The sequence below is a fragment of the Phaenicophaeus curvirostris genome, chromosome 3 (assembly GCF_032191515.1).
Source record: "Phaenicophaeus curvirostris isolate KB17595 chromosome 3, BPBGC_Pcur_1.0, whole genome shotgun sequence".
In the NCBI taxonomy this organism is placed as follows: domain Eukaryota; kingdom Metazoa; phylum Chordata; class Aves; order Cuculiformes; family Cuculidae; genus Phaenicophaeus; species Phaenicophaeus curvirostris.
The window spans coordinates 98661511-98689047 of record NC_091394.1 but is presented as its reverse complement, the minus strand read 5'-3'; the positions used below and the strand labels follow the sequence as shown (position 1 = coordinate 98689047).

Here is a 27537-nt window from a genome sequence, read left to right as displayed (position 1 = left end):
CCTTTCCACTGAAAATGGATCCCATCCCATCCCACCCCATCCCACCCCATCCCTCCAGCCCAGCAGAGCCGCAGAGAGTCCTCACCCAGCGAGGCGACCATCTCGTAGGTGTCCAGCAGCACCTCCCGGTAGAGCCGCCGCTGCCAGCCCGTCAGCTCTGCCCACTCCTCGCGGCACAAGTAGATGGCCACCTCCTCGAACGGCCCCGCCATCTGCAGCAAGAAGCACGCCCGGCTCAGCACTAGCGAGGCTCGGTCCCAGCCCGCCAGGAAGAGGCGGAACCCGTGGGGAGAGACCAATTGTGCGACGGAAACGCTTCGCCTCCAGTCGGTTCTTTCCGGCGCTGGAGCTGCAGGCAGAGGGGGTGGCGGGGAGGCGAGGCGGGGAGTCTTTCTGGGCCCCCTTCCTTCTCGTGCGAGCAGCAGGGCTCGAGGTGCTTTTCGGCAGGCGTGTGGGGCGGCATCCGGAGCGTCCCCGCTGCCTCTGGCCGGAGCGATCTCGGGGCGAGGCTCCGTCTCCCCGGCGAGAGGCAGCGGCGCGGGGTCCAGGCTGCTCCGGCAAGGGGGGGTCAAGGGCAGGCGGCGCAGGGGCTGCGGCTTCCAGCGCGGGGGAGGGAGAGGGCGCAGCCCCCGCTGCTCTGGCGGGGGTCCCTAAGGGGGCTGGGGCCGGGGAGAGCTGCCTCGAAGGGTGCCAGCTGTGCCCGTGTCCCTGCTGCGCCTCTCCAGGGGGAGCTGGGACCCAGCATCCCAGCATGGGGCTGGGCAGGGACCCAGCATCCCAGCATGGGGCTGGGCAGGGACCCAGCATCCCAGCTTCGGGATATCTTCCCTCAGTGGGCACTGGAGAGGGAAAGACATGGTCTCAGGGTAGAAGATGTATGTGGAGATCTCTGGATTGATGTCACAGCCAGAAAGAACGATGGGGCTGGAGTGGAAAGGGTGTGATTTGGGCACGAGTGGGGAATTGCCGGGGTTCAGCTGAGCTCGATCCCCCTGGGCTGCCGGTTCTCAGTGTGGCAGTGTCAGGGTTTGGGCAGAGGGTTCCAGGCAAGGCACAGCGGGGCGTGCTGAGCCGGGCGTGCTTCTTGCTGCAGATGGCGGGGCCGTTCGAGGAGGTGGCCATCTACTTGTGCCGCGAGGAGTGGGCAGAGCTGACGGGCTGGCAGCGGCGGCTCTACCGGGAGGTGATGCTGGACACCTACGAGATGGTCGCCTCGCTGGGTGAGGACTCTCTGCGGCTCTGCTGGGCTGGGCTGGAGGCAGAATTGCCACGTGGACCTGAGCTGGAGGCCTTGGGAGGGAACATGCAGCTGTGGGCATTGCTGCCTGAGTGCTGATGTTGGGGTTGGGACTGCAGGTTTTCCCCTGGCAGGCAGCCTCGTGTGCAGAGCGGTCGTGGTAGAGGGGATGGGATGGGATGGGATGGGATGGGATGGGGTGGGATGGGATGGGATGGGATGGGGTGGGATGGGATGGGATGGGGTGGGGTTGGATGGGGTGGGATGTGACGGGATGGGATGGGATGGGGTGGGATGGGATGGGAGGGGATGGGATGGGGTGGGGTGGGGTGAGGTTGGGTTGGATGGGGTGGGATGTGAAGGGATGGGATGGGATGGGGTTGGATGGGGATGGGGATAGGGATAGGGATAGGGATAGGCATAGGGATAGGGATGGAGATGGGGATGGGGATGGTGTGGGGTAGGATGGGATGGGGTGGGATGGGATGGGATGGGGTGGGATGGGAGGGGAGGGGATGGGATGGAATGGGATGGGGTGGGATGGGGTGGGGTGGGGTGGGATGGGATCCATTTTCAGTGGAAAGGGACCTATAGGGCTTCCTGGGTCCAAGTGCCTGAGCCCCTCAGGGATGAGCAGCTGTTGAATCATGGGATTATGGACATTGTCCAAATGCCTCTCCAAGCCTGACGGGCGCAGGGCATTGAGTGGGTCTCCGGGAAGCTTGTTTTAGGGTTTGAGCCCCCTCTGGGAAGAAATGCTTCCCCGAGTCTGGTCTTAACCTCTCCTTTTGCCACTTTGAGCCCTTTCTTGGCGTCCTGTGTGCAGGAGAGCAGCCAAGGTGACGAGGGTGATGCGAGGGGAGGCTGTAGGCACAGAGAAAGGAAGGGAGAATGAATGGTAGCCGGGTTGAATGGTGAGGGAGGAGTGGAGTGGGAGGAGACGTTTGGGCTGTGGCTGTTGGGGTTGTGGGTGCTGGGGGTTCATGCTACTTTCTGGGCAGCGTGACACAGGGTGCTTCTGTCTGTTCCCCAACAGGCTGGGTCACCATCAAGCCAGATATCATCTGCAAGCTGGAGCGAGGGCAGACGCCATGTGTGCCAGACCCCCCTGGGGCGCTGCAGAGGCACCGGAGCCCTGTGCCAGGCGTGTCCCAGGCGTCCGTGGGAAGGAGCAGGTCAAGCAGCAGGCACGGTGGGGACTCACCTGATAGCGACAAGAACTTCAGAAGCCAGACAGCCCTGGCCATCCAGAAGAGGAGCCACAAGGGCGAGCGCCCCTTTGCCTGTGCTGACTGTGGGAAGAGCTTCAGACACAAGGCCAACCTGACCGAACACCAACGCATCCACACTGGCGAGCGCCCCTTTACCTGTGCTGACTGCGGGAAGAGCTTCAGACGCAAGGCCATCCTGACCGAACACCAACGCATCCACACTGGCGATTGCCCCTTTGCCTGTGCCCATTGTGACAAGAGGTTCAGATACAAGGGCAACCTCCTAACTCACCAGCGCATCCACACGGGTGAGCGCCCCTTTCCCTGTACTGACTGCGGCAAGAGCTTCAGAGAGAAGAGATCCCTGATCAGTCACCAGCACATCCACACTGGTGAGCGCCCCTTTGCCTGTGCTGACTGCAGCAAGAGCTTCAGAGAGAAGAGCTCCCTGGTCAGTCACCAGCGCATCCACACCGGTGAGCGGCTCTTTGCCTGTGCTGACTGCGGCAAGAGCTTCAGACAGAAGAGCTCCCTGATCAGTCACCAGCGCATCCATACGGGCACATGCCCCTTCACCTGTGGTGACTGCAGCAAGAGCTTCAGACAGAAGAGCCACCTGATAGAACACCAGCGCATCCACATGGGCCAGCGCCCCTTTGCCTGCACGGAGTGCAACAAGACCTTCAGGCGCAAGAGTGACCTGATCACTCACCAGCGCATCCACACCGGTGAGCGGCCCTTTGCCTGTGCTGACTGCGGAAAGAGCTTCTGCCACAAGAGGTCCCTGATCACTCACCAGCGCATCCATACCAGCACATGCCACTTCACCTGTGCTGACTGCAGCAAGAGATTCAGACAGGAGAGCCACCTGATACAACACCAGCGCGTCCACACGGGCCAGCGCCCCTTTGCCTGTGCTGACTGCGGAAAGAGCTTCTGCCACCAGAATTCCCTGACCAAGCATGAGCGCATCCATATGGGCATGTGCCCCTTCACCTGTGCTGACTGCAACAAGAGATTCAGAGACAAGAGCAACCTGATACAACACCAGCGCATCCACACGGGTGAGCGCCCCTTTGCCTGCACCGACTGTGGCGAGAGCTTCATCAGTAAGGGCAACCTGAACAGACATCTGCGCATCCACACTGGCATTTCACCTGCACCGACTGTGGCGAGAGCTTCAGCAGGAAGGGCTCTCTGATCAGGCACCAGCACATCCACACCAGTGAGCGTCCCTTGGCCTGAGCCACTGCAACCTCCACTTCTGAGGGACGCAAGCTGTAGTCAACCACCAGTGCATCCACGCTAGGAAGAAGCCCTGGAAGTGTGGCGAGTGTGACAAGACCTACAGCCAGAATTAGAACGTGAATAAACAACCATGGGTGCAGCAGGGCCTGCGAGTGGTGCTGAGGGCGACAGACAGGAGGAGGATAGTCCTTCTCAGGCGAGGGGGTGGACAGAGGCCAGGTCCTTGCAGTGCGGCAGCTGCAAGGAGCAGTTAAAGGACGAGGGGCCCATGGTGGCTCATGAGTGCACCCCCAGCACTCCCAGCGTGCAGCTGCCTCCATAGCTCAGTGCCCCCCGAATCTGCTGCTCAGCGTCTGGCTGAGACGCGGAATCGAACTTATCAACTCGGGAGAGTTATAAAGGAGGTGTGTTTTATTAGCAGTGCTGGGGTGCAAGGGGGTTCTCCTCCTAGCTTGCACACCGTATTCTGTAACAAGCAGCTACTTACTCCTTGGACGGTCTCCTTGCTCACTGAAGCACTACCGCACAGCTCTGGCTTGAGCACCCTGTGCTCCTGATAACACTTTCTTGTTTGGAAGGATGCCTTGTTTTGAAGAATGCCTTGTTTCATTTCCCACCTTTGTCTAGCCTGTTAGTAAAGTCTTTTACTTATTTAAAGGCTGCTTTCTGTATTGACGCTCTTCTTATTTTCTCAATTCTGTCTCCTGGCAAAGTTGATGTTTTTTCCATTGTTTGTAATTATTAGTAGCCCCTCCAGTACAAGATATTAAACATTTAAATATAAAATGCAATAAAAGCCCTAAAATCATTAAAGCAACTATCAAAGCAAACAGTTGTCTAAGGCAAAGAAAGTTAGGTAACCAAGAGGTGAGCTTTTCCCACAGTTCAGTAATAGCAAAAGAGTTACTGTCTTGTGCTGCTTTGTGTAAAACCTTGGTTTGTTTCCCGATTTCATCTATGGCTTTTGTCACCTTTCCGGATAGCCTAGTGTAGGTGCAGTAGGACCTCATCCACCCGTCTTTTAAACACCTCCAGGGAAGGTGACTCAACCACCTCCCTGGGCAGCCTGTTCCAGTGCCCAACGACCCTTTCCATGAAATGTTTTTTCCTGATTTCAAGACTGAACCTCTCCTGGTGCAGCTTGAGGCCTTACCCTCTTATCGTGTCTCCTGTCACTTAGGAGAAGAGGCCAGCTCCCTCCTCTCCACAACCTGCTTTCAGGTAGTTGTAGAGAGCAATGAGGTCTCCCCTCAGCCTCCTCTTCTCCAGGCTAAACAACCCCAGCTCTCTCAGCCGCTCCTCATAAGACTTGTTCTTGGGACCCTTCACCAGCTTTGTCGCTCTTTGTTGGACTCATTTGAGAGCCTCAACATCCTTCTTGTGGTGAGGGGCCCAGAACTGAACACAGGATTCAAGGAGCGGTCTCACCAGTGCTGAGTAGAAAGGCAGAAAACCCTCCCTGTGGCTGCTGGTCACGCTGTTTCTGATCCAAGCCAAGATGCCATTGGCCTTCTTGGCCACCTGGGCCCCTGCTGGCTCATGTTCAGTCGCTGTCAACCAACACCCCCAGGTCCCTCTCCTCCAGGCAGCTTTCTAGCCAGCCTTCTAGTCTGGAGCTGCACAGGGTTGTTGTGCCCCAAGTGCAGGACCCGGCACTTGGCCTTGTTAAACCTCCTGCCACCGGTCTCAGCCCAGCGGTCCAGCCTGTTCAGATCCCTCCAGCAGATCCACACTTCCACCCTGCTTAGTGTCATCCGCAAACTTGCTAAGGGTGCACTCGATGCCTTCATCCAGGCCATTGATAAAGACATTGAAGAGGGCTGGGCCCAGCACTGATCCCTGGGGAACCCCACTTGGAACTGGCCTCCAGCTGGAGTTAACTCCATTTACCAGCACTCTCTGGGCCCGGCCATCCAACCAGTTTTCCACCCAGGAGAGTGTGCGCCTGTCCCGTCCAGAGGGTGACAGTTTCCGAGGCAGAATGCTGTGAGAAACTGTGTCAAAGGCTGTACTGTAGTCCAAGATAACTACGTCCAGAGCCTTTCCCTCGTCCAGGAGGAGAGTCTCGTTTTCATAGAAGATGATCAGGTTAGTTTGGCAAGACCTGCCCTTCGTGGTCCCGTGTTGACTGGGCCTGATCACTCGGTTCTCTTGCACGTGCTTGATGATAGCACTCAAGATCACCTGTTCCATGACTTTCCCTGGCACTGAGGTCAGACTGACAGAGCAGTCTTATTTGCCATCTCTGCCAGGGATGCAGACAGTGGGATTGAGTGCACCCTCAGCAAGGTGCCAAGTGCCAGGTCCTTGTCCTTGTTTGAGGAACTCCTAGAAAAGTTTATAGGCTGGGCAATGTGTGGGTTTTGAGCAGTCCTGTGGAGAAGGACTTGGGGCTAGTGGTGGATGACATACTGACTATGAGCCGGCAATGTGCACTCGTGGCGAAGACTGAGGGTATTCTGGAGTGTGTCACGAAGAGTGTAGCAAGAGGGTTGAATGAGATGCACCTCCCCATCTACTCTGCCCTAGAGAGGCCGCATAGAATCCTAGAAGAGTTGGGGTTAGAAGGGATCTTAAAGATCATCTAGTTCCACCCCCTTGCCATGGGGAAGGACATCCCACTAGATGAGGTTACCCGAGGCCCCTATCCAATCTGGCCTTAAACACGTCCACGGGTGGAGCATCGCCAGCTCCAGAAACACAAGGAACTATTGGAGAGAAGCCAGTGGAGGCCATGGAGGTGATTAAAAGGGCTAGAGCTTCTCTCTGACGTGGAAATGCTGAGAGACCTTGGACACTTTTACTTGGAGAAGAGAAGATTGAGAAGAGAAATCATCAAAGAAGATAAATATGAAAAGAAAAGGAGCCAAAAGGATGAGGCCAGACATTTCTTAGAGGGCCCTAGGTACAGGACAAGGGGCAACGGGCACAAATTGGAGCACAGGAAGTTCCACGTGAACATGAGGAAAGCCTGATTTACTGTATGGATGACTGAGCACTGGGCAGCCTGTTCTGGAGATACTGAAATCCAATCTGGATGCCTTCCTGTACAGCCTGATTGATGTGACACTGCTGTAGCAGGGGGCTACTACGATGATCTCCAGAGATCTCTTCCAGACCCAATCATTCTGCGCTTCTGCTTGCTGTGGTGGCCAGAGAGTCGTCCTGAGGAAGAGTCAAGAGTTTGTTACCTAGGGGAGCTGACATCGGAGGTCTGGATAGCGGTGAGCTAGCATGGGCATGATTTGCCTGGGCAAGCAAAGGGCTGTGTCATGTTCTGGAAGTGTCTCTGCCCTGCTCTGTATTGTTGTTGTGGCTGGGGATATAAACCATATGAGGAGATTGCAACATCTTTCCAGCCACCGAAAAGGCCACTGTAGCCTTGGTGTTGTGCTGGGTGATGTTGGAGGAACCTTAAAAGAGAAGAAGAGAGGAGGCATCTGAATCTTGAATGCAGGAGAAATTTATTGAGGGGGGGAGAAATTGAGAAGGCAGGAGCGCCAAGAGGAAGGGATTAGGTCTGAGGCGCAAGGAGGTGCATCCTCAACCCATGGTGTGTCTTCCAGGGGGTGGGTGTCCGGTGTCCGGGGGGATGATGATGAGATTCAGCAGGTGTAGCAGCCTCTCCTGCCACCGAACCAGCCGAGACCTCTGCCACCATAGCAGCCCAGGCCTCCCAAACCGTAGCCGTAGCCATAGCCGAAGGCCCCGTTGGAGACGGGCACTCCCTGGTAGCTGAGTTCACTGCCCACGGCAGCCGATGCGGAGGATCCGACGGCGGTGCTCTGGGGGAAGGAGGTGAGGATGGGTCCTGGCAGGGTGACCAGCATGGTGGGAGGCTGGATGACGACGGAGGAGTCCTGGCACTGCCTGATGCAGGGCTCGTTGCAGCTGTTGGCCAGCGGGGCGGGTGCGCAGGGGCGGCAGAGGTCGTTGCAGGCCATGGGTGTGGTGTGGAGGGTCCCTGGAAGAGAGGGTGTTGAGCAAGCAGTGGGGCATGGGGGTTTCGAGGTGTGGAGTGTGAGGAGGGCAGGGGAGTGGGAAGGTGTGGGATGGGTCTGTGGGGTTCGTGGTGGTGGGGAGGCGTGTGGGCTGGTGAGGCTGGGGTAGAGCGTGGTGGAATACAGTTTGGAACTGTGTCAGGAGAAGGATGCTCAGGGAGTTGAGACTCACCTTGTTGAGCGTGGAGGAGAAGGTGTACAGAGAAGGTTGTGAGGGAGAGAGGTGCTGGACCAGCTTTTATGGTGGTGCGCGAGGGGTGGGACCGGCTTTGTGCGTGAGTGCATTTTGCAGGCAGCAGCTGTGTCCTGGCCCAGCATGGCGAGTCATGAGGTGGGGTGTGTTTTCCTTGCCCCAGTTCTTCAATGTCATGTCCTCCTATTGAGGACGTGTCCACTCCGTGCTGGCGGCATCTTTGAAGTGAGAGTGTTAGAGGCCAAGCGCTTGATGTTGATGGCATGTGTCAGGACAAGCACAAGAGGTGACCAAAGCATTAGAGAGGGTGGGTGTTGCCTGTGAGGTCATCACATGGCACACATGTTGTGTGGTTTGCGGCTGCACTATGAAGACGTAACGACAACTGCTGGTAGCCACATAAACCACTGCTCAACCCTGGTCTGAAAAGTTGATGAGGAGGTGCAGACAAGGATGTATGAGGGGAATATCATGCTTGACCAAGCTCTGTGTCTTCTAAATTAAGGTGACTAGGTCTGTAGAGGGGGAAAGAACAAAGGTTTGTGTTTATCTTGAATTGTGAGTGAAGCCTTTGATGTTTTCTCTCCATGCATCCTCCTAGAAAAGACCAAAATGCATGCTTTGCATATATGACCAGCGTGTTTGACTGCCAAGTGGTTGAATGGTTGGGGCCAGAGGCTTGTGATGGGTGGCAGGAAGTCCTGATGGAGGGAAATCTCAATTAATGAAGCCCAGAACTGGATCTTTGGGACCAACCCTGTTCAGCATCCTTCTCAGTGACATGAGCAGTGGGAGTGAGTGAACCCTCAGCCAGGTGCCAGATGGTAACTCTCATTTTAAAGATGCAAAAGGGAGACCCAGGTCAAGTACCAGCCTTTCAGTGTCACCTCTGTGCCTGACATGGTCACGGATTCTGGCAGATCCTCCTGGAAACTATGCCAAGGTGTGTGGAAATAAAGGAGGTGATTGCTGAAAGCCAAGATGCCTTCCCAAAAGGCAAATTGTTTCTGAGAAATTCGGAGGCTTTTTGCGATGGGTCTACAGTGCAGGTGGAGAAGGGAAGAGGAACGGGTCCCAGCTACCTGGCCTTGTGCAAAGCATTTGACAGTGTCTCATGCAACATCGTTGTGTAAATGGAGAGATGTGGATTTTAGAAGCGGACGTCTTGGTGGAGAAGGAATATGCTGGATTCTCCTCTCCATCTACTCTGCCCTAGTCAGGCCGCATAGAATCGTACAATAGGTGGGGTTGGAAGGGACTTTAAAGATCATCTAGTTTCACCCCTCTGCCAGGGGCAGGGACATCCCACTAGATCAGGTTACCCGAGGCCCCATCCAACCTGGCCTTAAACAGCTCGAGGGATCGGGCATCCGCAACTTCCCGTGGCAACCTGTTCCAGTGTCTGACCAGCTCATATCCATTCCCCCTTGTCCTATCACCACAAGCTTTTATGAATAGTCCCTCTCCAGCTTTCTTGCCGTCTCCTTTCAGGTACTGGAAGAACCTTTGTGCATGAGTGCATTTTGCAGGCAGCAGCTGTGTCCTGGCCCGGCCTGGCGAGTCGTGAGGTGGGGTGTGTTTTCCTTGCCCCAGTTCTTCAATGCCATGTCCTCCTCTTGAGGACATATCCACTTAGCCCCTGCGGCAGCTTTGAAGTGAGAGTGTTAGAGGCCCAGGGCTTGTTGTTGATGGCACGTGTCATTGCAGGCACAAGAGGGGACCAAAGCGTGGGAGAGGTGTGGTGTTGTCAGTGAGGCCGGCGCTTGGCACTTGTGTGCTGTGGTTTGCAGGTGCCTTGTGAAAAGGGGACGCGGTTTCCTGGCCACCAGACTCAGCCCTCCGGAACCAGGAGGGAGAAGAAAGTGATGAGTAATCATCAGCATGTATTGACAAAGGGGACGTCGTCCTTGATGAGCCGAAGCTGCTGTTTCCCTTGAGTTTTGAGTAAAAACTTTGAAGCTTTCTCCCCTTGCATGCTCCTAAACTGGCCAAGAAAGTATGTGTTGAGTAGGCAGAGAGTGAGATGGACTGCAAACTGGTTGAATGGCTGTGCCCAGAGGCTTGGGATGAGCGGGACAAAGTCCTGATGCAGGGAAGTCTCAGGTCATGTAGCCCAGGACAGGGATCCATGGGGCGAAGCCTGGTCAACATCCTCCTCAACGACCAGGGTTGTGGGATGCAGATGTTCACCTTTATTTGAAAGAGGGAATCATGAACAAGGAGTGTGGTGATAGGACAAGGAAGAACGGTTTTAAACTCAACGAAACTATATCTAGCCACCTCCCTTGGAGGCACTGATGAAACAGAAAGCATCGCGCTGACTGCTGACACTGCTTCCTTTGCACAGAGTTCCCAGCTTTAGGAAAGCTCTGAGGACGGAGCAGGCAAGCCGTGTGGGCTGAAGTGTCACTGCAGGGAGCAAAGGAGTCATCGTGTCACCTGATGGGGCTGGGGGCTGACGCAGACACCCATGAGTAGGTGTTTGCCTGCTGGTTCCTGGCCTGTTGGTGGCTGATGCTGGCATACGGGCGGTGTGGTAGATGGTGCTTCTTTCTGTGCCCCGGACAGGCTGGCCCCCTGTCAAGCCAGATATCATCTGCAAGCTGGAGCGAGGAGAGACGCCGTGCGTACCAGACCACCCCAGGGCACAGTGCAGGCAGCAGAACCCTGGGCCAGGTGCGTCCCCAGGATCCGTGGGAAGGAGCAGGTCCAGGAGGAGGCACTTGGCGTGGGAAGATCTTCAGACGCAAGGCCAACCTGACCGAACACCAACGCATCCACACTGGCGAGCACCCCTTTGCCTGCACTGACTGTGGCAAGAGCTTCAGCCGGAAGCAAAACCTGATCAGCCTCCAGCGCATCCACACCAGGGAGAGGATCTTCACCTGCTCTGACTGCAGCAAGAGCTTCAGCTGGAACGGTGCCCTGATGAGGCACAAGCTCATCCACACAGGCAAGCGCCCCTTTGCCAGCAGGGAGTACCACAAGACCTTCAGTCGGAAGCAACATCTGATTAGGCACAAGCACATCCACCCTGGTGAGAAGCACTTTTCCTGTGCTGACTGTGGCAAGAGCTTCAGACAGAAGAGCTCCCTGATCAGCCACCAGAATATCCACACAGGGCTCTTTGTGTGCACCGACTGCAGCAAGAACTTCACCGGGGAGCGACACCTGATCAGACATCAGCGTTTCCACACCACTGAGGAAACCTACAAGTGTGGCAAGTGTGGCAAGACCTACAGTCACAAGTGTGCCCTGAAGAGACACCAGCAGGTGCATTGAAGCCACCGGGTCGCACCACAGGGTGAGTGGCAGGAGGAGGGATGTCTCTCCTGAAACAAGGCATCCTTCAAAACAAGATATTCTTCAAAAGAAGAACGCGTTATCAGGAACACGGGGTGCTCAAGCCAGAGCTGTGCAGCTGTGCTTCAGTGAGAAAGAAGACTGTCCAAGGATAACAGTAAGTAGCTTTATCCCACAAGGTACCCATAAAACTGGATATGCATTCACTACCAGGAACAGGGTAGAATCCCAGCCATTACCTGCAGGGACTTCAGCTCAGAAGGCTGCAATCATTGCCTTAACTAGAGCCTTAGGACTGGTATAAAGGAAAAAGATAAATACTTGGACAGACTCTAAATCATAGAATCGTAGAATCACCAGGTTGGAAAAGACCCACCAGATCATCAAGTCCAACCATTCCTATCAAACACTAAACCACGCTCCTCAGCGCCTCGTCCACCCGTCCTTTAAACCCCACCAGGGAAGGTGACTCAACCACCTCCCTGGGCAGCCTGTTCCAGTGCCCAATGACCCTTTCCATGAAAATTCTTTTCCTCATGTTCAGCCTAAACCTCCCCTGGCGGAGCTTGAGGCCATTCCCTCTCATCCTGTCCCCTGTCACTTGGGAGAAGAGGCCAGCTCCCTCCTCTCCACAACCTCCTTTCAGGTAGTTGTAGAGAGCAATGAGGTCTCCCCTCAGCCTCCTCTTCTCCAGGCTAAACAACCCCAGCACTCTCAGCTGCTCCTCGTAACACTTGTTCTCCAGCCCCCTCACCAGCTTTGGAGCTCTTCTCTGGAGAGATATGCCCTTTGAGTTGTTCATACTCACAGAGCGATCTGGAAGGAACAAGGGTTACTGATGGCACAAAGAAAACAGATTGAACATGCTGAAGAAACACTTTGCTTATTAGAAGCAGTACAATTACCAACCAAAGCAGCCATCGTGCACTGTCAACGACACCTGAGAGGTAACACTGACCAGGAAACAGATAATAGATGGGCTGATTATGAGGCTAAATGGGCGGCAGAAATAATGCAGGAAGAGCAAACATTAGCTCTAATCCTTGATAATAAAGATGAAAATTTAGAAAATCAGAAAGGTATTAGATACTCCAAGTTCGATTGGGTATGAATACAAGAACTTGGAGGACAAATCCTTTCCCAGAAGTGGGCACAATTAAAAGACAGCAGAACTATTGCACCTGCCAGCTCGATCTGGGAACTTGCAACATGATAAAACCCACTGTGAACCAGGCCCTTTATACAAAATCCTAAAGCAGAAATGGATACGGAGGAATTTTACATACTACGGTCCAGACTCAACAGTGCAAAATATGTTAAATCGAATACAATTTGGCATAGTTAGGTCAGGAAACGTGCCGAGAAAGCGTTAGCAAATTTATTTTTCTGAACTCCCAAGAAAAGCCGGGTATAGATACTTGTTAATATTCAGAGATATCTTTTCTGGATAGACAGAGACCTTTAGCAAACATCGTGGATACACTACACCAGAATTAAAACGGCCCCTAAGCCACGAAAAGGATGAATATTGATTACATTTATTAACGTACTGTTATGTACAGGAACAGTAAAGTCTTGGGACCAAAATGCGTATTTGCAACTGACCACAAACATATCCAAAACCTTTCACCTGTCAAATTCTTGGTGAGGTACAGCTCCTCCCAGAGGTAATAAGGAAATGCCCATGTTTGGGTTGGCATCTACAAATGGGACGTGGGGACCAGAGGTGTGGATAACTCCAACAGGAGGAGATCACTCTAAACTTGAAAGTCACGGTTGGAAAAGGGACAAAATTTCATTTCATAGCATTAGAACATAAACTAACTCCTGTTGTAGAACAAAAGAGTACAGGAGAAAATGTAGGGTTTAGGAATATTAGTGGAATGGGTTGCAGTTGGACTTTTGATAGTCCAGGACAATTATCCGGTATCAATTATACACGGGCACAAGGAGAAAATCGTAATTCATTAAAGCCTGAGCGACTTGGTCTTGTGGGTGCAGGATTAGCCCTGCAAACTCAGTCATATTGCAAATTACCCACTGGTATTGGTGGCTGTGTGGAGATGGATATGCTAGAAAAACTTTACTGGCACTTGTATAGCAGGTTATCTAACTCCACAAAACACTATCTATAAAAAACTGAAAGGAATCCTAAGAACACCTTGGGTACGAACGAAGAGAAGTACTAATCCTCTCATCAAAAGGCCATCTCCACTTCATAATTTTATGAGATGGATTTTTCCTCTGTTAGGACTTAGTGGACTTGAAAAGGCAATAGTCAATATCTCAGCAGAAATGGAAATCAAAACTAATGACACTGCAGACGCCCTCACAGCTATTCAAGCTGAAGTGACATCACTGAGCAAAGCGGTCTTACAAAACCAAATGGGTTTAGAGATATTAACGGTGCAAATGGGAGGAGTATGTACCTTAATAAACACAAGTTGCTGCACCTACACTAACCAATCCGGAAAGGTGACAAAAGCCATAGATGAAATCCGGAAACAAACCAAGGTTTTACACAAAGCAGCACAAGACAGTAACTCTTTTGCTATTACTGAACTGTGGGAAAAGCTCACCTCTTGGTTACCTAACTTTCTTTGCCTTAGACAATTGTTTGCTTTGATAGTTGCTTTAATGATTTTAGGGCTTTTATTGCATTTTATAGTTAAATGTTTAATATCTTGTACTGGAGGGGCTATTAATGATTACAAACAATGGAAAAAACATCAACTTTGCCAGAAGACAGAATTGAGAAAATAAGAAGAGCGTCAATACAGAAAGCAGCCTTTAAATAAGTAAAAGAATTTACTAACAGGCTAGACAACAGGGGAATTGAAACAAGGCATTCTTCAAAACAAGGCATCCTTCCAAACAAGAAAGTGTTATCAGGAGCACCGGGTGCTCAAGCCAGAGCTGTGCGGTAGTGCTTCAGTGAGCAAGGAGACCGTCCAAGGAGTAAGTAGCTGCTTGTTACAGAATACGGTGTGCAAGCTAGGAGGAGAACCCTCTTGCACCCCAGCACTGCTAATAAAACACACCTCCTTTATAACTCTCCCGAGTTGATAAGTTCGATTCCGCGTCTCAGCCAGACGCTGAGCAGCAGATTCGGGGGGCACTGAGCTACGGAGGCAGCTGCAGGCTGGGAGTGCTGGGGGTGCACTCATGAGCCACCATGGGCCCCTCGTCCTTTAACTGCTCCTTGCAGCTGCCACACTGCAAGGACCTGGCCTCTGTCCACCCCCTCGCCTGAGAAGGACTATCCTCCTCCTGTCTGTCGCCCTCAGCACCACTCGCAGGCCCTGCTGCACCCATGGTTGTTTATTCACGTTCTAATTCTGGCTGTAGGTCTTGTCACACTCGCCACACTTCCAGGGCTTCTTCCTAGCGTGGATGCACTGGTGGTTGACTACAGCTTGCATCCATCAGAGGTGGAGGTTGCAGTGACTCAGGCCAAGGGACGCTCACTGGTGTGGATGTGCTGGTGCCTGATCAGAGAGCCCTTCCTGCTGAAGCTCTCGCCACAGTCGGTGCAGGTGAATGGGCGCTCGCCAGTGTGGATGCGCAGATGGCTGTTCAGGTGGGCCTTTTGGACAAAGCTTCTGTTGCATTCAGTGCAGGCAAAGGGGCGCTCACCCGTGTGGATGCGCTGGTGTTTTATCAGGTGGCTCTTCTCTCTGAATCTCTTGCTGCAGTCAGCACAGGTAAAAGGCCATGTGCCTGTATGGATGCGCTGGTGACTGGTCAGGGAATTCTGGTGGCAGAAGATCTTTCCGCAGTCAATACAGGCAAAGGGGCGCTGGCCCGTCTGGATGCGCTGCTGTTCTATCAGGTGGCTCTTCTGTCTGAATCTCTTGCTACAGTCAGTACAGGTGAAGGGGCGCTCACCGGTGTGGATGCGCTGGTGACTGATCAGGGAGCTCTTGCCGCTGAAGGTCTTGTTGCACTCCGTGCAGGCAAAGGGGCAGCCACCCGTGTGGATGTGCTGGTGACTGATCAGGGACCTCTGCTGCCTGAAGCTCTTGCCGCACTCAGTACAGGCAAAGGGCCGCTTGCCAGTGTGGATGCGCTGGTGTTCTATCAGGTTGTTCTTCTTTCTGAAGCTCCTGTTGCAGTCAGTACAGGTGAAGCGGCGCTCACCAGTGTGGATGCGCTGGTGACTGATCAGGGAGCTCTTCTCTCTGAAGCTCTTCCCGCAGTCAGCACAGGCAAAGGGCCGCTCGCCAGTGTGGATGAGCTGGTGAGATAGGAGGTTGGCCCTTCTTTTGAACCTCTTGTCACAATGGGCACAGGCAAAGGGGCGCTCGCCAGTGTGGATGCGTTGGTGTTTGGTCAGGTTGGCCTTGCGTCTGAAGCTCTTCCCGCAGTCAGCACAGGTAAAGGGGCACTTGCCCCTGTAGCTCCACTTCTGCATGGCCAGGGCTGTCCGGCTCCTGAAATTCTTGTTACACTTGGAAGGGTTCTTCTCCAGCTGCTGAGGGTCCAGCACATCATGGAGGTGAGGGTGCACTGATATGTCCCCCCGACTCCCACTCAGCTCCCTATCAGGTGAGCCACCATTGTGCCTGCTGCTTGACCTGCTCCTTCCCACGGACGCCTGGGACACGCCTGGCACAGGGCTCCGGTGCCTCTGCAGCGCCCCAGGGGGGTCTGGCACACATGGCGTCTCCCCTCGCTCCAGCTTGCAGATGATATCTGGCTTGATGGTGACCCAGCCTGTTGGGGAACAGACAGAAGCACCCTGTGTCACGCTGCCCAGAAAGTAGCATGAACCCCCAGCACCCACAACCCCAACAGCCACAGCCCAAACGTCTCCTCCCACTCCACTCCTCCCTCACCATTCAACCCGGCTACCATTCATCCTCCCTTCCCTTCCCTGCGCCTACAGCCTCCCCTCGCATCACCCTCGTCAGCTTCGCTGCTCTCCTGCACACAGGACGCCAACAAAGGGCTCAAAGTGGCAAAAGGAGAGGTTAAGACCAGACTCGGGGAAGCATTTCTTCCCAGAGGGGGCTCAAACCCTAAAACAAGCTTCCCAGAGACCCGCTCAAGGCCCTACGGCCGTCAGGCTTGGAGAGGCATTTGGACAATGTCCATAATCCCGTGATTTAACAGCTGCTCATCCCTGAAGGGCTCAGGCACTTGGACCCAGGAAGCCTCGTAGGTCCCTTTCCACTGAAAATGGATCCCATCCCATCCCACCCCATCCCACCCCACCCCATCCCTCCAGCCCAGCAGAGCCGCAGAGAGTCCTCACCCAGCGAGGCGACCATCTCGTAGGTGTCCAGCAGCACCTCCCGGTAGAGCCGCCGCTGCCAGCCCGTCAGCTCTGCCCACTCCTCGCGGCACAAGTAGATGGCCACCTCCTCGAACGGCCCCGCCATCTGCAGCAAGAAGCACGCCCGGCTCAGCACTAGCGAGGCTCGGTCCCAGCCCGCCAGGAAGAGGCGGAACCCGTGGGGAGAGACCAATTGTGCGACGGAAACGCTTCGCCTCCAGTCGGTTCTTTCCGGCGCTGGAGCTGCAGGCAGAGGGGGTGGCGGGGAGGCGAGGCGGGGAGTCTTTCTGGGCCCCCTTCCTTCTCGTGCGAGCAGCAGGGCTCGAGGTGCTTTTCGGCAGGCGTGTGGGGCGGCATCCGGAGCGTCCCCGCTGCCTCTGGCCGGAGCGATCTCGGGGCGAGGCTCCGTCTCCCCGGCGAGAGGCAGCGGCGCGGGGTCCAGGCTGCTCCGGCAAGGGGGGGTCAAGGGCAGGCGGCGCAGGGGCTGCGGCTTCCAGCGCGGGGGAGGGAGAGGGCGCAGCCCCCGCTGCTCTGGCGGGGGTCCCTAAGGGGGCTGGGGCCGGGGAGAGCTGCCTCGAAGGGTGCCAGCTGTGCCCGTGTCCCTGCTGCGCCTCTCCAGGGGGAGCTGGGACCCAGCATCCCAGCATGGGGCTGGGCAGGGACCCAGCATCCCAGCATGGGGCTGGGCAGGGACCCAGCATCCCAGCGCCGGGACTGGGCAGGGACCCAGCATCCCAGCTTCGGGATATCTTCTCTCAGTGGGCACTGGAGAGGGAAAGACATGGTCTCAGGGTAGAAGATGTATGTGGAGATCTCTGGATTGATGTCACAGCCAGAAAGAACGATGGGGCTGGAGTGGAAAGGGTGTGATTTGGGCACGAGTGGGGAATTGCCGGGGTTCAGCTGAGCTCGATCCCCCTGGGCTGCCGGTTCTCAGTGTGGCAGTGTCAGGGTTTGGGCAGAGGGTTCCAGGCAAGGCACAGCGGGGCGTGCTGAGCCGGGCGTGCTTCTTGCTGCAGATGGCGGGGCCGTTCGAGGAGGTGGCCATCTACTTGTGCCGCGAGGAGTGGGCAGAGCTGACGGGCTGGCAGCGGCGGCTCTACCGGGAGGTGATGCTGGACACCTACGAGATGGTCGCCTCGCTGGGTGAGGACTCTCTGCGGCTCTGCTGGGCTGGGCTGGAGGCAGAATTGCCACGTGGACCTGAGCTGGAGGCCTTGGGAGGAAACATGCAGCTGTGGGCATTGCTGCCTGAGTGCTGATGTTGGGGTTGGGACTGCAGGTTTTCCCCTGGCAGGCAGCCTCGTGTGCAGAGCGGTCGTGGTAGAGAGGATGGGATGGGATGGGATGGGGTGGGATGGGATGGAATTGGATGGGATGGGATCCATTTTCAGTGGAAAGGGACCTACGAAGCTTCCTGGGTCCAGGTGCCTGAGCGCTTCAGGGATGAGCAGCTGTTAAAGCATGGGATTATGGGCATTGTCCAAATGCCTCTCCAAGCCTGACAGACTCAAGGCGTCGTGCAGGTCTCCAGGAAGTCTGTTTTGAGTTATGAGTACCGTCGGTAAAGAAATGCTTCCTTGTGTCTGTGCTAAACCTCGCCTTTTGCCACTTTGAGCCCTTTGTTGGCGTCCTGTCTGCAGGAGAGCAGCGAAGGTGATGAGGGTGATGCAAGGGGAGGCTGTAGGCACAGGGAAGGGAAGGGAGGATGAATGGTAGCCGGGTTGAATGGTGAGGGAGGAGTGGAGTGGGAGGAGACGTTTGGGCTGTGGCTGTTGGGGTTGTGGGTGCTGGGGGTTCATGCTACTTTCTGGGCAGCGTGACACAGGGTGCTTCTGTCTGTTCCCCAACAGGCTGGGTCACCATCAAGCCAGATATCATCTGCAAGCTGGAGCGAGGGCAGACGCCATGTGTGCCAGACCCCCCTGGGGCGCTGCAGAGGCACCAGAGCCCTGTGCCAGGCGTGTCCCAGGCGTCCGTGGGAAGGAGCAGGTCAAGCAGCCGGCACGGTGGGGGCTCACCTGATAGCGAGCTGAGTGGGAGTTTGGGAGACATGTCAGTGCACCCTCACCTCCACGATGTGCTGGACCCTCAGCGGCTGGAGAACCCTTCCGCGTGTTCCGAGTGCAACGAGAGCTTTAGGAGCCGGACAGCCCTGGCCATGCAGAAGTGGAGCTACAGGGTCGAGTGCCCCTTTACCTGTGCTGACTGCGGGAAGAGCTTCAGACGCAAGGCCAACCTGACCAGCCACCAGCGCATCCACACTGGCGAGCGACCCTTTGCCTGTGCTAATTGTGACAAGAGGTTCAGACACAGGTCCAACCTCATCAGTCACCTGTGCATCCACACAGGTGAGCGGCCCTTCACCTGTGCTGACTGCGGCAAGAGCTTCAGCTGGAAGCGCAACATGATCAGCCATCAGCGCATCCACACCAGCGTGCGCCCTTTTTTCTGTGCAGACTGTGGGAAGAGCTTCAGAGAGAAGAGCCACTTGATAAGTCACCAGCGCATCCACACGGGTGAGCTCCCCTTTTCCTGTACTGGCTGTGGCAAGAGCTTCAGGCACCAGAGCTCCCTGAGTAAGCACCAGCGCATCCACACGGGCGAGCGGCCCTTTGCCTGTGCTGAGTGCGGCAAGAGCTTCAGAGAGAAGGGCCACCTGATCAGGCACCAGCACATCCACACAGATGAGCAGCCCCTCACCTGTGCTGACTGCGGCAAGAGCTTCCGAGAGAAGAGGTTCCTGAGCAGTCACCAGCGCATCCACACAGAGGAGCAGCCCTTCACCTGTGCTGAGTGCGGCAAGAGCTTCAGAGAGAAGGGCCACCTGATCTGTCACCAGCGCATCCACATCAGTGAGCGCCCCTTCACCTGTGCTGACTGCGGAAAGAGCTTCAGACAGAAGTGCTACCTGATAGGTCACCAGCGCATCCACATCAGTGAGCGCCCCTTTGCTTGTGCTGAGTGCGGAAAGAGCTTCAGAGAGAAGAGCTCCCTGATCACTCATCAGCGCATCCACACGGGTGAGCGCCCCTTTGCCTGCACTGAATGCAACAGAAGCTTTGTCCATAAGGGCCACCTGAAGAGACATCTGCGCATCCACACTGGCGAGTGCCCATTCACCTGCACCGACTGTGGCGAGAGCTTCAGCAGGAAGGGCTCTCTGAGCACCAGCACATCCACACCAGTGAGCGTCCCTTGGCCTGAGCCACTGCAACCTCCGCTTCTGAGGGACGCAAGCTGTAGTCAACCACCAGTGCATCCACGCTAGGAAGAAGCCCTGGAAGTGTGGCGAGTGTGACAAGACCTACAGCCAGAATTAGAACGTGAATAAACAACCATGGGTGCCGCAGCGGGAGGAACCATGCGGTCAAATCAATATGATTGATAAAGCAAGGTCAATTTTATTCAAAAGAAGTTAGGTTATATACTTTCCTTATACTCGATTACATCATCGTATTACAATTCCATTGGTTAGTAACAGCATGCAAATACATATTCATTAGCTATATTCATATTGCCCCCATGTTAATATTCATTAACTATTACGTACTGTTTTGCTTCTAACATCCTGCTACAGTTTCTTTGTTAAAGGACACAACGCCCTGTTTTAATTAAAATGTTCTAAACTATGTGCTGACTTATCTTAAGAGTAAGGCTTAATTTTATCAAAAAGAATTGCTTGTACAGCCACCTACTCTTAGCTCATCATTTAACAGCAAGATTGTTTATACAGCTCCTTCAAGGGCCTTGTTCACTTAACCATTTCCCAACAAATTCCCCCTCTTTTTCTTGTACAAGCAATACTTTTTGTGACAACATTGATGCTTGTTTCGTTATGCATCTATACGCCAAACGAACTACAACTATGATTAACAATAAAATTTCAAGCCAACGTAAAACTTCTTTCATGCACGATACCAGCCATGGAGAGAGATTGTCAAACACTGATGTTAGCCATTTGTCAAATGTCAGAGAGATTAAAACAACACATTCCCTCAAAATCTTCACAACCATGGCCTTGTGCTAACAATAAAAAATCTATGGCTGCCCGGTTCTGTAACGTGGCATGTCGCATGGAGTCTACATCAAGCAACAGTTCAGACAGCGCTTTGGATGTAGCATTTGTTTGTTTGGAGAGCTAGCATCTTAGTTGATTTAGTTGGGCCAGGGTTCTGGCAGCTGCTACTCCTGGAGCTAAAATTGAGACTGCTATGATTGTTTCTGGGTTCCAAAACTTGACCATATCTTTGCAGCTAGTAGAAAATGCATGGGTCATTCTCTTCATGTTCTTCCTGATTTATAGTAGAGCTGGTCTTTTCTGCTCTACTAACACAGGTCCATTTGCTGGGTACCCATAACGGTCTTGTTTCCGCGTTGAGTGTCTGGTGAGACCAATGTCCATTATGTTCCCAAGTGATTGCTGCTCGGTGAGATCGTTTACCGGCATCAGTAAAGACAGTCAATGCCCCTTGTATGGGTCTTTCTTTACAGCAAGGAATAGAAATCCATTGATAATTCCTTAGAAGGTGTCCAATCTTTTCCACCGGCATGTCCGTGGATACGTGTCTACTATATCCCAGTAACGCAAGTTGTAAAGGTATAGAATGTCTCGTGCATCATTCTCAATCGGCCACTATCATTGGAATATGGATGCTGTCGGGCTCATTCCCACTTAATGCCAGTGTTCGTGATCGTCCCTTTCTGATTACTTCTCCGACAGCCACAAGTCGCGGTTGGATACTTGTCTTTGGTTGACTAGGCAGGAATAAACAAAGCTAAAGCAGTAAAAGCTGAAGTAGACCAAAATGTATTTCATCTACGCAGGAAGCATAATATTCTTTAAGCTCCCTTTTTGTTTTTTGACTAAAGCGTTCAGTTGAAACATATGATCGACTTGACGTTGTATACGCTGTAACACACAGGATAATTGTCAAAGCAATCAACACCAATAAAAACAACATTCCTCCTTTGACCAAGAGTTCTCATACCCATCTTGTTATCCACCCATTCTTTCGAGAATCGCTCACCCAGGGACATCCTTTAACTACCACCCATAAGATTAAGAGCATCCATAATGTTAACGTCCTCCTCATTCTTGTTGACTGCTTTTGTGGTTGGGGCTTAACAGTTGTCATACAGCAACGTGGGCTTGATCCACCTCGCAGGTGCCCAGAGTGGTCCTTTATCTGTTAAAACACAAGCATAACCTCGTCCCCATGTTAGTAGCTTATACAGACCTGTCCATTGCCCATAATAGCTGTTTTTCAATAGCACTTTCACATTGTCTTATATTTGCTCTGATTTTGACGACATGGTTTGTACATGCTTCAGCTTTAGCACAATTTGATCATCTCCTGCTAATTGCAAAAAATTTCATGACATATTGCACCTTTATCAATCTGTTTTGCAGTGTCTCTCCTGATTCTCCCCCCCCTTTTTTTTTCTTTTTTTTTTTTCTTTGTTTTGCTAACTGTTTTTACTACTTGATGGGTATGTTCAATAATGGCATGACTTGGTAAATGGATATTAATACTTTCTGGATAATCTATTAGATCTACTTGTAAATTCAAAATATTTGCCATGCACCACTTAGCATATTCTTTTGTCATTGGGATATAAATGATTGTTGAGTCTTGGCCTAATAACTGAACACTTCTTTTTCTTCCCTCGGTGATTATCATTGTAATCATTTCAAATTTAGTGACTATGGTTTTTGGGGTTAGTGTGGTAAAATATCCACTCAATAATTCGTAATGAATCTTTTGAATTTTCCTCTGTCATTGCCTTAATTATCCCTAAAGGTTGTCCGCACTAGGACCCAGCAATTGCTGACGAGTGACATTGGAATGCAGAGTGTTCTCACAACATTCCCCTAGAAAGATAACACCCTTAACTCCTCTGGACTTCTGCAAAGCTGAAAGAAAAAAAACTTAGAAAGGAAGGAGAAGGAAGCGGGGGGTGGGTGTGTGTGCACTCACACACATACAGCTGCATGTTTTGCTAGGTATTTTAAAACTTTTCCTTCTGAAGCCTTTCATTCCAAAGATCCCCAGGTAAACCTACCTGTTTGCCGGCTTAGTGGACATTTGAGATTGAAAGGTCCCAGAGATATATTTTCAAGATTAATCAAAACCAATTTCTAAGTCCTACAAACGTTTGAAGCGCTTCAAACACACACACATACAACCACTCATTTCTCAGCTAGCCGAATACATTCATATGATGCTGGTTATCACTATTGGATCCACAATTTTCCCATGCTACAGATATTTAAACTACACATGGTACTGGGAACATACAACACTTAAAATATGTACATGCATTATCTAATAAGGCTTATATCGATTGTCTAATAAATATTTCACTTATGGTAGTCGTTAGTAGTTTCTGTATTGATAGAATCACGGACTGGTCAGTTGAACCACAGCCTCTGTCTCTTCATGGGGTACAATTGCTGAAAAACAAATCAGCTGAGTGATTCTAGTGCCCTTTGATACAAAGTCAGGAGGCATAGGCATCCAAGCTATTACTTGCATCGCTCTTGTAAAGTCAGCATCAGTCAATTCTGGTAAAATAAACAATCTTTGTAACAGGTGATCATGCAATTAACAGTGCACTAAGTCCATCTTTGCGTTCTTTAAGACTAATTGTTTAAGCAACACTTATCTAGCGGCCATATTGTCTGCCTGCTTATTTAAGGCCTCTTGTAGTTTGTCTAGAAAAGTCATGTAAATAACGCCATTTTCCAGATTTCTTTTTTATCACAAATACAGGTGCATTCCAAGGACTATTAAATGGGACTGTATGCCCATGATCTATTTGCTCCTCCACTAAGTTTTGAAATGTACCCAATTTTTCACTCGTTCATAATTCCAATGTCTATTCCCATTGCATTTAACACATCTCTCCCCAACAAGATTAGTGAATTACACTAATTTATTAGGATTAGGGTTACACTACACTTCAACATAAGAGGCTGAGTTTGTAGGGACTAAGCCAAATGTATTTCAGGGATCCTTATGGACTCAAATCCTTGTGAGCCATGCTCTACAGTGTCAGCTCAGAACACAGCTGCTTTGAACAAAATTAAATACACTATCCGGCTATCCTTTGGTATTAATACTAGTGGAAATGGTGTTCATAACACTAGTGGAGACAGCCTCCATACCCTTGCTTGAATTATTCCAGTACAGCCTGCATCAATGACCCCAGGTAAAACAAAGATTCCCAATCGAATTATTGACAATCATTCTAATTACAAGTTAGTAAAGCCACCCTCCAATGGTCCTTTTACGTTCCATGGTATTGTGTGAAGTGCAGAGGATTGCAGCACAACTACGATGGTGGTGATCACATCTATCTCAGTGATGCCTCTGGTTCTTGCTCTGAGGTGAGAGCTGCTGCTCCCTGCAGAGGCATCTGTATTGGTACATGCCTCTGAACCATGCTTTGCTCCTGGTTTTCTGACAATACTGCCCCGTTCTTATCCCATTTTGATTTACACTAACTGGTAAAATGTTTGCCCTTTCCACACTGAGGGCAGATTTTAGGCCCTCTCTCCTGGTGTTGCGTGTGGCAGTCTCTTTTAAAATGTCTCTCTTTCCTGCATCTCTGACAGAACTTATTTCTGTCCCAGATTACAGTCAGGGCAGCAGCTATCAGCTGTGCTTAATAGGTAAATGATCCCAGCTGTTGTAGGAGTTTTCAGACTGCATCATATCTTTCTACATTAATCATTAGGATTTTTTGTCACTGATTGCAAAACTAAGGCTTCTGTAACTGCTCGGTTGTCTTACTTGCTTGTCAAGCACATCCTTTGATGTATCTATAAACACCATATATGGGTCATGGCTGTTTCAACTTTCCAACATTCAGTATCTTTATAAGTGTTTGATAAACCAAAAAGCCGCATCTGTTGTAAAGTTGTATTATTCAAACTGTCTTGATTCTTGAACTGCTACCAACATTGTTTAATCAAGCCATTTCTTATCGTATCTGTTAACAGTCCCTTCTGCAATGCTGAAACTGCTTGGGTTTCGCAGCAGTAGCAGGCGGGCGGCCCCCTCTCAGCCCAGGGCAGTGCCCCCCCCGCGGCGGTAGCAGAGCAGTTAGTACTTTCTCTGCAGGTTTTTGAGTCTCCAGCCTCCCGCAAACAATTCCCAGGAAAAGTTTGTAGCTGTTTAGGGTCACTGCACCTCCGCTGATGAAAATAAATCAAAGTTCTCTCAGAGGCTGCTGGCCCTGGATCAAAGGGACCATCAGCAGGTGCTGATGGTTGACTACGTAGCACAGTTTCGACTAAGTTCTGTGCAGTCCTGCATGTGGACGCAGACATTCCACGTACTGGATTAGCCTGTCTTACTCCGAAAAAGGTAGCTAGTTTTTCTTGTCTTTTCTGCGGGGGATTATCTGAGTGCAGTGCTGAGATTGCTGCTGCAAGAATCAATTTTGCTAAGTTACATATGTCCGTCGGAATGAGGGTATGTGATTTAGAGATGTACTGTATTAGCGATGTCGTAACTTGTGATTTAAGGCCATACTGGATCACGGCAGCTTTGAGTTTCTTGGGGTTTATCAGACAGCTTTTCGTCTGTCTCTGTCTGGTGATATAATGCTTTTGGCATCTCTCTTACTAAAATTTTGTTAGATGCAGCCACAGGGGCGGTGAGCACTCTGCCAACAGCACCAGATACATTAAATGGGCTAGATTCTAGTGTGGCCCGTTGTGGGATGTTTAACATGTGGGAGAAGAGTGAGGTTGCTGGGAAAGCCTATGGAGCTGTGCCAAGCGATACGGGAGCCCTGGGCGCTCCGAGTACCGCTGTAGCCACTGCAGCTGCTGATCTCTCTCCTTTCATTGTCCGCAGCACCTCCACTATTTCCCTCCACACCGGTCCGAATCTGGCTGCTTCTTTTGCCTCCTTGCCTCCTTCGGCCACTGCATCCCATAATACATGACCTATTGCTTCCCAGGTAGGAATTTCGAATGCGACTTGTGCTCCTGGGATTAGTTTATGGCGCCAGACCCAGTTCAAAAATGCTTTAATAACGGAGGCATCATATTTTTTCCCTCTCTTAGAGAGGATATGTTGGAGGAGTTTTAGGACACCTTCTTTCTCGTAATCGTCCAACCCCATCTCCTCCCTGACTGCTCACCTTTTGATAGCGAGATCCTATTTCACACCAGCAGAGCACTCCGCTCTAAAGTAATCTCTTCTTGCCGGGGCAGTGAGGATGGTTTTGGCCGGCCTCTCTGCATCCCTTCTGTTCAGCCGCTCCAGTCTCCAATTCGCTACGAATTAATCTGTCGTGGTATCACATCGGGCTCCTTGTCGGTGTCTATATCTTGTAACTTTCGCTTTTCTAAAAAGCGTTGCAATAAATCGAGGGCTACTTGCTTTTCCATGGTTACCGGTAACTCTAACACAGAAATGGTGCAGCCTCACACTCGCAGTAGCCCTCCTTGGACGGCGAACCCCTTCTATAAGGTCGGTTCAGGCACGGATTGAGTTCTTCTGTTCCAGCCAGGCGTCGATCTTTTGCCCTCCGGTCGCTGCTACCGGTGCTCTCCCGAGCTCCTGCCATTCCTGGTCCAGTTTAGCAGCCAGGACCCGGTCCAGTCAATCTGCCTGGGTCCCTGTTCGGGTGCCACTGCTGCAGCGGGAGGAACCATGCGGTCAAATCAATATGATTGATAAAGCAAGGTCAACTTTATTCAAAAGAAGTTAGGTTATATACTTTCCTTATACTCGATTACATCATCGTATTACAATTCCATTGGTTAGTAACAGCATGCAAATACATATTCATTAGCTATATTCATATTGCCCCCATGTTAATATTCATTAACTATTACGTACTATTTTGCTTCTAACATCCTGCTACAGTTTCTATGTTCAAGGACACAATGCCCTGTTTTAATTAAAATGTTCTGAACTATGTGCTGACTTATCTTAGAGTAAGGCTTAATGTTATCAAAAAGAATTGCTTGTACAGCCACCTACTCTTAGCTCATCATTTAACAGCGAGATTGTTTATACAGCTCCTTCAAGGGCCTTGTTCACTTAACCATTTCCCAACACATGGGTGCAGCAGGGCCTGCGAGTGGTGCTGAGGGCGACAGACAGGAGGAGGATAGTCCTTCTCAGGCGAGGGGGTGGACAGAGGCCAGGTCCTTGCAGTGCAGCAGCTGCAAGGAGCAGTTAAAGGACGAGGGGCCCATGGTGGCTCATGAGTGCACCCCCAGCACTCCCAGCCTGCAGCTGCCTCCACAGCCCGGTGCTCCTGAAATCTGCTGCTGAGAGTCCCACGGGCGCTGGGTGCTGCTGCAGGGGTGCTGTGGTCTAACAGCCTTGCTGGGCCCTGTGGGTGGCAAACACTAACCTCGTGGTGAGTTTGGAAAGGGGACTTTGTTTTTGCAAAAGAAAGCGTTTGGCCAGAGGGAGCTGTTGGAATGGAAGATTTCACCGCCATGTACATGCAGGATAATGCGGCCAATATCCTCGTGCTCGTTGGCAAGAAACCGTGGGCAAGCTAATCGGGAGGAGAGAATGCAGAGCTGAGATAACTGCAAAGGAACTTTTGGGACTTTTGGTTGCTAGACGAGAGAAACGTTTGTAGCAACTAGAGTTACGCTGAATCACTGTAACCATGAGAGTGAATCGCTGTACTGTGAGACTTTAGTGTGGGAAATCACTGGGGTAGCTGGCTAAGGAGGCAGATAAGGGTATGTAAAGCTTTGCTTGTGCATATGAAACTGATTTCGTTACTGCACCGGAACGGAGTCTGTGCCTCAGTCACTACAGGGAGCAACACTGGCCAATGCATCTGGTAAACCAGATCAATTGGCTGGCGGTCTAACCCTCACATCGGCTGAGTGATCCCTGGAATGGGACGGAGGCCTTACAGTCACTTCAGTTCAGAGCAGAAACACCCCTAAAAGTTCAGGCTGAGCTCCTTTCCTCGCAGGCACGGCGTTCCCACTTCTGACGACAGAAGGGGCCTTGCCAAGGCTGATCAATACTCACTGATGGACTCACTCTCACCTTGCCAGGAGGCACCCA

General features: G+C 52.0%; 1 protein-coding gene and 2 pseudogenes across 1 annotated transcript; 1 reads left to right on the top strand and 2 right to left on the bottom strand.

Moving 5' to 3' along the window:
- The window catches only part of LOC138719441 (zinc finger protein 850-like), a 38235-nt pseudogene that overhangs the window by 2920 nt on the left and 7778 nt on the right, over positions 1–27537 (bottom strand).
- Positions 609–21609, top strand: LOC138719464 (zinc finger protein 585A-like; annotated as a pseudogene).
- LOC138719455 (feather keratin-like) lies at positions 7155–7742 on the bottom strand. The gene has a single exon (XM_069854803.1). The coding sequence runs from the start codon at positions 7638–7640 to the stop codon at positions 7302–7304; it is 339 nt and encodes a 112-aa protein (XP_069710904.1). The 5' UTR covers positions 7641–7742; the 3' UTR covers positions 7155–7301.